General features: G+C 42.6%; 3 protein-coding genes across 3 annotated transcripts in view; 1 reads left to right on the forward strand and 2 right to left on the reverse strand.

Annotated features, from left to right (window-relative positions):
- LOC104800330 (CLP protease regulatory subunit CLPX2, mitochondrial-like) overlaps window positions 1-2613 on the reverse strand; it is a 6612-nt gene extending 3999 nt beyond the window's left edge. Inside the window, exons 1-2 of the mRNA XM_010523127.2 lie at window positions 2456-2613; window positions 2111-2225 (exon numbers count right to left, since the gene is read on the reverse strand). Of these exons, the coding sequence (XP_010521429.1) occupies window positions 2111-2225; window positions 2456-2613 (273 nt within the window). The remainder of the gene's footprint in view (window positions 1-2110; window positions 2226-2455) is intronic.
- A 3412-nt stretch (window positions 2614-6025) lies between these two features.
- Window positions 6026-7892, reverse strand: LOC104800331 (CLP protease regulatory subunit CLPX2, mitochondrial-like). Its single transcript, XM_019200916.1, has 6 exons — window positions 7857-7892; window positions 7720-7770; window positions 7554-7616; window positions 7330-7452; window positions 6738-6899; window positions 6026-6464 (listed from the first exon to the last, which is right to left on the reverse strand). Exons 1-6 carry the CDS (start codon window positions 7890-7892, stop codon window positions 6402-6404), a joined length of 498 nt encoding a protein of 165 aa, XP_019056461.1. The 3' UTR covers window positions 6026-6401.
- An 823-nt stretch (window positions 7893-8715) lies between these two features.
- The window catches only part of LOC104800332 (1-aminocyclopropane-1-carboxylate oxidase homolog 1-like), a 1737-nt gene continuing 865 nt past the window's right edge, over window positions 8716-9587 (forward strand). The window contains exons 1-2 of the mRNA XM_010523129.1: window positions 8716-9221; window positions 9295-9566. Of these exons, the coding sequence (XP_010521431.1) occupies window positions 8716-9221; window positions 9295-9566 (778 nt within the window). The remainder of the gene's footprint in view (window positions 9222-9294; window positions 9567-9587) is intronic.

Below are 9587 nucleotides of genomic sequence, written 5' to 3' on the forward strand. Positions count from 1 at the left end.
AACTGTCGACGCATTCTACTCAGCTCATGGCGTCTATCCCGCACTGATTTCCAGCCCCTCCTCGATAAAATCAAGAACAAAATAGCGACCTGGACAACGAGATTCCTGTCTAGAGCCGGAAAAGTCCAGCTCATAGCATCGGTCATCTACGGTCTGGTCAACTCATTGAGTGCAGTCTTCCTACTACCAAAATTTTTCCTCCGACAAGTCGATAGTCTCTGCAACTCTTTTCTCTGGAAGCCGCCAGGATCAACATCAACACCCACTCGAGTGGCCTGGAACATGATATGTAGACCAAAAGAGGAGGGAGGCTTATCCCTGCGGAAACTAATTGACACCAACATCGTATTCCGACTGAAGCAAATCTGGCTTTTATTCTCAAAAGAGCGCTCATTATGGGTGGCTTGGACGAGACTGCACTTCATTAAGAACCGTAGTTTTTGGACAATCAAAGAGACTCCCCGCCAATCTTGGAACTTCAAGAAACTACTCAGCATAAGGAACTCAGCCCAACCGTTCATCAGATTCAAAATCGGAAATGGCCAGAAGGCGTTTTTCTGGCACGACACTTGGACCTCGTTAGGACCCCTCATCGACTACATCGGAGAGCAGGGGCCCCGATCCCTACGGATCCCCTCGCTAGCGAGAATCTGCTCGGCCTGCAACAACAGGCATTGGAATTTACCAGCAGCCAGATCCGACAGAACCCAGGAACTTCACTCGGCCCTGCTATCAACTGCACCCCCATCTAGCTTGAGTGAAGATGACTCTCCTTTGTGGCACCAAGGAAGTAACGAGTTCAGAGCAACATTCTCATCCAAGAAGACCTGGTCGATTCTCAGGCTAAGGGGAAACAGAGTTGATTGGTCGCCACTAGTCTGGTTCAGACACCACACTCCAAGCCACACATTCTTGCAATGGCAAGTCTTTCTCCGCCGTCTACCGACAAGAGACCGTATTCGCAGCTGGGGAATCCAAGCCCCGACGCAATGCGTTCTCTGCCAAGAGCTAGACAAAAGCCATGATCACCTTTTCCTGGAGTGTAATTTCGTTGCCCATGTTTGGATCCACTTCGCGAGGAAGATCTGGCCTTCCCCACCACGTAACCTCTTCGGCTGTGTCGTCTGGTTCCGCAACCCTACAAATGACAGTGCACGAAGCAAGGCCCTAATTGCCAAGCTGCTCCTTCAAACCACCATCCACGAAGTTTGGAAAGAAAGGAATTCAAGAATATTTAGAGGCATCATCTCTTCCAGAGACCAGATTTGCGCTCGAGTGGACAAATCGATGCACACAAAATTACTGAGTATTTCCAGTGACCGTACTGCAGCGACTTATTCCCACCTAGAGGAGGGTTTTTTACTCAAATGACCTACTTGGGTCGCACCTATTTCACGCGTACACCTCAAAAAACATAACACAATAATTTTTTTTGAAAAGACGAAATTACCCTTAATGAATACACGATTTTTATCCGTTCGAAAACAACTTCGTTATTACGACTTCGTAATTAATTCTAAATATAGTTACAATTGATTCTAAAAAAGGTGGCAAAAAAATCATCTGTCTTATTTTAGTGGTATATCAGTTATATGTTAGTCGTAATAAAGTCTCAAAAAATAAAAAAGAAAAGGGTATTTCGGACTTTTTCAACTGAAAAGTGTGTTAAAATTGAAAAAAAAAAATTTGTTTTTTTTCGGTGGTGTACGCTGAAATAGGTGCGACCCAAGTGGGTCATTTGAGTGATTTTCCCCCTAGAGGACTGGTACTTTCTTATCTCTAGCACCACTTAGGAAACTAAGAAAAGCCAAGCTAAATTTGTAGGAATTTTGGGCTCTCGCCACTTGCCATGGGATTCTGACCATTTTGTATCAGCAATAGCTGATTGTAAAATTTTTTAATTAATACCATTCACATTTCATAAAAAAAAAACGATTATATGTAGTAGTGGACAAAATATATCAATTAAGGAAGAAGAAGAAAAAAGAGTCTTTTACAAAATCTAATTCTCTACATCATTGAAGGACAAGGAAAACAGAGAAGCTAATCACCGTTCATGAACCCGTTCATTAGAAAACCAAAAAGCGCAAAATGGGGTGAACAATGCTACCTGCACGAGCTGATCTTCGTTTAAAGCATATAAGCTCACTAAGATGGGTACCCTTCCAACAAACTCAGGAATTATTGAATGTGTTATAGGAATATGTGTTATAGGGATATGTGTGCTATAGAAATATGTGTTCAACACACAATTATTATTTAGACAAAATTTATTATTAGGACTAGAATATTCTTTTGAGTTGTATATATATGTGGCTTTTTTGTATTTGGAAAATAACCAAAAACATAAGAATAATATTTTCTTTAGATGGTATCAGAGCAAATCGTCTAACGACCTCTTTTACCGATTCTGTCTTATGTGTCGCCACCGCGACCATTCTGCTTTGCGACCAGCCTCTGGCTCCTCTCGTGGATATCTCGGCAAGTGTCAGGCATGCAGAGTTCAAGGACACTCAGTCCAAAGGTGTCCTCAGTTTCGCCTAATCTCGGCATCGGACATTCTCGGTGGTTCTCCTCACCAGTCGCAATTTCAGCCGTCTTCACCACGCTCATGGCAGTCTCGCGCCCACAACACCACGATGAATCCGTACGACGCTTCCCCGTGGCTTGTTGACAGCAGAGCCTCACACCACATAACGTCGGATCTCGACTCTCTCTCGCTCCACAGCCCCTATCGTGGTGGAGACGAGGTTATTCTCGGTGATGGGTCCAGTCTTCCCATCACACATACGGGTTTTCTCTCAACCTCATCATCTACTCATCCTCTGACTCTTCAACATGTTCTTTGTGTTCCTTCAATGCAAAAGAAGCTTATTTCGGTGTCTCGACTATGTGAGTCTAATTCCGTCTCGGTTGAATTCTTTTCTGATTCATTTCAGGTGAAGGATCTACACACGGGGACGCAGTTTCTCACGGGAAAGCTTAAAGATGGTGTATATGAGAGGCCGACTTCCTCCTTTTTCCCGTCTCCTCATGTTTCTTTTTCTCGTCTTAAGCCCTCGTTGTCTGAATGGCATTTTCGTCTAGGTCATCCATCTCTTTCTACTCTTCGTCATATTGTCTCAAAATTCAATTTACCTTTTGCTCGGGATTCTAAACCGTTTTCTTGTGATTCATGTTCTCGCAATAAAAGCCATAAACTCCCTTTTTCGGAATCCTCTATTTCTTCGTCGCGTCCTCTTGAGCTTATTTTTTCTGATGTTTCGACATCACCCGTCTTGTCTCTTGATGGTTTTAAGTATTACGTATTGTTTGTGGATCACTTCACTCGTTACTCTTGGTTGTATCCTCTCAAACACAAATCTCAGGTTCGGGAAACTTTCATTCGTTTTAAATCCTTGGTTGAAGCAAAATTTTCGTCGTCCATTGTTTCTCTTTACACGGACAATAGCGGGGAATTTATTGCTTTACGCTTGTTTCTTACCGACCACGGTATCTCTCATTTCACCACTCCTCCTCACACTCCCGAGCATAATGGTATTTCTGAACGAAAACATCGTCACATAGTTGAAACCGGTCTATCCCTTCTTCATCATGCATCTTTACCTGTCTCTTTTTGGTCATTTGCCTTTACCATGGACGTATTTCTCATCAACCGTCTTCCAACACCGACGTTATCCATGTCAAACCCTTTCGAGTCTCTCTTTGGTTCCTCTCCGCAATATGAAAAACTTCAAACCTTCGGGTGCTTGTGTTACCCGTGACTTAGACCATACACCTCTCATAAACTTGATCCCAAATCCTCTCCGTGTGTTTTTCTCGGTCATTCCTTGTCCCAATCCGCATTCATTTGTTTCGACTTTTTGTCCTCCCGTATATTTGTGTCGCGTCACATTGTATTTCATCGTGACATCTTTCCCATGTCGGACCCTTCTCGGTTTCGTGTTGTTTCCTCTTCCTTGGATGACACACTTTCTCGAATCTCTGTCTTCACCGAGCACTTTCACTGAGGCTGTTGTCTCATTTATTCCTCCGACCTCTGTATCATCATCTTCGTCGCCCTTATGTGCAGCTCCTTCGCCTTTGGAATGCTCGAAAGAAGACTCAGATGTGGCACCGCCCGTCCTGCAGCCCGCCGAGGGACGTTCCTCCGCTGTCGCACCTGCGTCTATTCCTTCTCCGCCGAGGAACACACACCCCATGATGACTCGAGGGAAGAATCATATTACTAAACCTGTTCAAAAGCTCACTTTGGCTGTGTCTTTGCCTTCTATTCCCTGGGAACCTTCTTCGGCTGCTCAAGCGCTTAAGGATCCTCAATGACGTTCAGCCATGGTTGATGAATTTAATGCCTTTGTCTAGAATGGTACTTGGGAGCTTGTGCCGCCGACCTCAGCTGTGAATACTGTGGGCTGCAAATGGATTTTTCGGGTTAAGACTAAGCCGGATGGTTCAGTAGATCGGTTCAAAGCTCGCTTAGTGGCCAAGGGTTTTCATCAACGTCCGGGTGTGGATTTTCTTGAGACGTTCAGTCCAGTGGTTAAACCCACTACTATTCGCCTAGTTCTCAGTCTTGTTGTGACTAGCTCTTGGTCTATCCGTCAACTTGACGTTAACAACGCCTTTTTCCAAGGACGACTCAGTGATGACGTGTTTATGTCTCAGCCTCCGGGATTTGTGGATCATGATCATCCTGACTTTGTGTGCAAACTTCATAAGGCTATATATGGTCTTAAGCAAGCTCCTCGGGCTTGGTATTCGGAGTTACGTGGTTTTCTTCTTGGCTGTGGTTTTCATAACTCTCTTGTTGATGCCTCGCTCTTTCATCGCCGCTCTACCGGTTTTATACTTCTTGTTCTTGTCTATGTAGATGATCTTATTGTCACAGGCAGTTGTTCTGACGAGATCCAATCCTTCATTATCTCTCTCGGTACTCGGTTCTCTATTAAGGACCTTGGTGACCTATCTTTCTTCCTCGGCGTGGAGGCGACGCGTTCTCCTATGGGCTTATTTCTCAGTCAACGTAAATACATTAATGATCTCCTACATCGCACCAAGATGCACGACGCCAAGCCAGTAGCAACGCCCATGGCGTCCACATCTCGTCTTACAGCCGCATCAGGTTCTCCTCTTCCTGATCCAACCGAGTATCGGACTGTGATCGGCAGTCTTCAGTACCTCTCCTTGACACGACCAAATGTGTCTTTTGCTGTGAACAAGTTGTCACAGTTTATGCATGCCCCGACTGATGAGCATTGGCTTGCAGCCAAACGAATCCTCCGTTACTTGAATGGCACGCAAACATCTGGTGTTTTTTATGCTGCAATAAACTCCAAGCTACTTCATGCATTCAGTGATGCAGATTGGGCTGGTGATCCCGGTGACTTTAAGTCGACATATGTCTACATTGTCTATCTCGGTAAACATCCAATTTCTTGGTCGTCCAAGAAGCTCTTCCACCGAGGCAGAATATCGCTATGTTGCCAACACATCGGCTGAACTCCGTTGGGTTGTCTCTTTGCTCTCTGAACTTGGATATTCTCCTCCCTCGACTCCGACCATCTATTGCGATAACGTGGGTGCTACTTATCTCAGCGCTAACCCAGTCTTTCATTCACGCATGAAGCATCTCGCCCTCGATTACCTTTTTGTTGGTGGTCAAGTTTCGGATGGCTCACTTCGGGTCGTTCATGTTTCCTCCAAAGATCAACTCGCGGATACTCTCACAAAGCCTCTCGCTCGGACTCTCTTCCATGATCTCTGTGTCAAGATCGGCCTCACCTCCGGTGCTCCGACTTGAGGGGGCATATTGAATGTGTTATAGGAATATGTGTTATAGGGATATGTGTGCTATAGAAATATGTGTTCAACACACAATTATTATTTAGACTAAATTTATTATTAGGACTAGAATATTCTTTTGAGTTGTATATATATGTGGCTTTTTTGTATTTGGAAAATAACCAAAAACATAAGAATAATAGTCGGAAAACTAGATTGCTTCTATTTCGATACTTCCGAAAAATTATATCAAATGCCGACAAGCTTTGAAAGTGTCTTGTCATAACCATTTACAGATCCTCTATCTATAACGGAGATACACATAACATAGAATGTGAATTGAAACCCAAAAGAGGACTTGTACAAATACAAGCATGAAGCTGAAAACAAAGCATATAATTGACAGTCATGAGATGCATAGAGTTACTATTCGCTTATTATGATAAAAGCTTGAATCTTTACCGTCACAAAGGCTTATTCCTTCATTCTTCAAGGACGCTATGAGAATATCCGAGTAATCTCGTAGAACTCCAACTCGGATTTTCCAGGGGAACGCTTCGCCGGTTTAACTGCTTGAATACGATGCGATAACCTCGAACATTGGCAAATCTAATGTCGGTTCAGTTACAAACTGTGAGCTCTTTTTGCCTCATCTTCCCTTCTACTGTCCTGCAAACATCAAGCTGAGAACTTCTGAGATGGTATTTTAGATCTTAGAGGAAGTAATTACTTCATAACAATCATAAAGATAGATTTTTACTGCCAAACCAATCCTTTGACCTTTTTGTTAAATTAGAAAGTGTTAACTAATGAGTTAAAAAACATAATATGCCATTTTATTATTACCCTAAACCAGTTTCCATACCCACAAGTTAGTCATAAAGTGAACTTGAACTAATCCAAACAGAAGACTGTCCCCCATGTCATAGGCTAGAGTGAAGATCTCTTCTGCATACCTCGAAGTCTTTCGACTCTGTTTCTTGGACGAAATGTTCCGGCTCAACGTTTCTCTTGATAATTTTTGCACCACACCCTGGTGTTTCAACCGAACCAACTGCCTCTTCATCTACCAGAACTGCTCTTATACCATGAGACCCTTCTGTGATGCTGTCCGGTACCTGTTTAGGACACACAAAAAAGAAAAAAAATATACTAACGCAATTATAGGGTATTAGTAAAAAGAGAAGTCCAATATGTTTGCCTACACAGTAAGCAAACACCTTTTGTCCCTCGAAGAATCACAAATTAGGGCTAACCAAAGGAATGGGGAAGTTAATGTAAGGTTTCTTGCTCTTTCTTGTCCAAAGAAAAGGGAAAAGGCAACCAAGAATATTGAGGAACCAGAGGCAGCAATTTTCTACTACACGAATGTGTGCTCATGCAGTTAGAGTCCCACATCGGAAATATGTGGGGACAATTGGGGGAGGGTGGTCATGGTCTTATATACACTCGGTTTTCCCCACATATTTCCGATGTGGGACTATATAACACATGCATTTCAATAAATAAGGAAAAAGTGCTTGAAGTAAAACACTTAATTTCCGATACCTCGAACATTGCTTCCGTGAGAATACTTTCTAATAGAGATCGTAAGCCACGCGCACCGGTGTTCTTGGACATCGCTTTCTTTGCAATCATCCTGGTAGCTCCTTCAGTAAAGAGCAATTGAACCTAACATTTCATCCAGAAAGATAGGTTAAAGATAGGCAGAAAGATAGGTTAAAGATAGGACAGCCGCATGGGAAGAATCCCACAACAGAAAAACAACTTGCACTGTTCATGCCAAACAGCTTCTTGTACTGTTTGCCCAGCGCATTTTTGGGTTCCATGAGAACCTATCAAAGGAGGGAGAATTTTCAGGTTACAGTTTTACAGATGAATGAGAAAGTTGGCTGAAATTTCTGTTTGCAATCAAAATAAAATTATTCATAGTTTTACCTGATTCTGGGGATCAAGATGCAAATAGTGGAAACATATAGCAGGCAACTTCTAGAGAGTGATGAAGTTGACAATCAATCAAGATGAACCGAAGATCAACGGTCACAAGACTATATATGACCTTCAAGTCCTCTCACCAAATACAGAGAAACGACAATGAACAGATTTTGCATCTCTACCACCATTTGAGCTATGAGACTGCGAAGGGAAAAACAGATTGCCAAGTAATGAGCATTAACCTAGCTAGTGCCGTATCATAAGTAACTAACGCAGAAAATTTAAACCTTCTTAGTTATCTTATCAACTTCGTCAATGTAAACAATTCCTCGCTGAGCTGCATCTACATTGAACCCAGCTTCCTGAAAAGAAAAGATACATCCAGATACTTTTAACAATAAACAAATACACATAAAACATAAATGTCGCCGAATAGCAAGCATATGTAACAAATTTCTTGCATCTCAATAATACTGGATTAGGTGTGGACTTGTGGAGGGAAAAAAATTTCAAGTGTTCCGAGCTATTGTACATAAAAATTGAATGCATAAAACCAAAAACTTAAAGCCAAATATGTAGTTTCAGAAGAAATCAGTTATAAAACTATATGGTACCAAGCAATACAGAAGATATTCCATGAAAGGATATGCCAATATGCTTGAAATTTTGGCTTTTTAATAAATTTCTTCCCATTTTTTTCAAACTCTCTTTTCATCATTTATAATATTACTTCGAAATTTTGGCTTTTTAATAAATTTCTTCCCCTTTTTATTCATGTTTTTGTTTGTTCTTTGGTCCGACGTAATGTGTGGTAGGTAGGGGGTGGAGGATCAACTTTATTGTCAAATCGATGCGCCTGGCTCCTACAGTACAAGTCATTGCCCTAACTCTTCCAAGCGTATATGAAGGTGTTCTTTGTGTGGCCTTTTCTTCAAGTTTCCTTGTGCATTTTGAGGGAAACAAAGGCCATTTTTACGATAACATCATCGACCGACCACCATGGCTGAGTTCGATCAGATTCGCGAGATCAAAGCTTTCGAAGCAGCGGGTGCGAGCGTAAAAGCCCTCGCAGATGCTGGCATCGCTGAAATCCCTCAGACTTTTCATCTCCCACCGGATTTCTTGGCAAACAAGCAACCTCCTCCATCTGATCCACGTTACTCTATTCTGATCATAGACCTCCAAGGCATCAAGAACGATCCAAATGCTCGCAAGAACGTCGTTGAGAAGATTAGAGAAGCGTCAGAGAAATGGGGGTTCTTCGAGGTGATCAACCACGACATTCCCCAGGATGTTCTTAATGGAATTATTGATGGAACGCGTAGGTTTCACGAGGAGGATCTTGAAGAGAAGATGAAGTACTTTACGCGAGACGTGTCCAAGAACGTAGCCTTTAGATCAAATGTTGATCTTCAGAAATCCGGTCTTGCATCTTGGAGAGATAGTTTCCATTGCCAGATGGCACCCAACCCGCCCTGTCTTGAAGAGTTGCCTCATGCTATCAGGTGCTTTCATCATTAAAACACGATTTACGTTTTAGACAAATGATTGTGAAGTTTGATCTTGTTTCGTATTTAGGGATTGTTTGATGGAGTTCTCTGAACAACTGAAGAAGTGTGGAGAATTGATGTTTGAGCTACTGTCTGAATCTCTTGGATTACCAAGCGACTATCTAAAGGACATGGATTGTGCAAATGCTATGGCCTTTGTTTGTCACTATTACCCTTCTTGTCCACAACCCGAATTAACGTTGGGATTGAAGAGGCACTCCGATAACTCTTTCATCACATTGCTTCTTCAAGACCATATCGGCGGCCTTCAGATTCTACACGACCACTACTGGATCTTCGTTCCACCTATTTCAGGGGCCC

This window comes from Tarenaya hassleriana, unplaced genomic scaffold (assembly GCF_000463585.1).
Source record: "Tarenaya hassleriana unplaced genomic scaffold, ASM46358v1 Cleome67, whole genome shotgun sequence".
Classification (NCBI taxonomy): Eukaryota; Viridiplantae; Streptophyta; class Magnoliopsida; order Brassicales; family Cleomaceae; genus Tarenaya; species Tarenaya hassleriana.

Excerpts from the sequence above, each read along its gene's own strand:
- LOC104800331 (XM_019200916.1), bottom strand. The coding sequence starts at position 7,892 with ATGCAAAATCTGTTCATTGTCGTTTCTCTGTATTTG. Across the intron at positions 7,453-7,553 it reads AGCTGTTTGGCATGAACAGT|GTTCAATTGCTCTTTACTGA; the intron begins GCAAGTTGTTTT and ends ATGAAATGTTAG. Across the intron at positions 6,900-7,329 it reads TCACGGAAGCAATGTTCGAG|GTACCGGACAGCATCACAGA; the intron begins GTATCGGAAATT and ends TGTCCTAAACAG.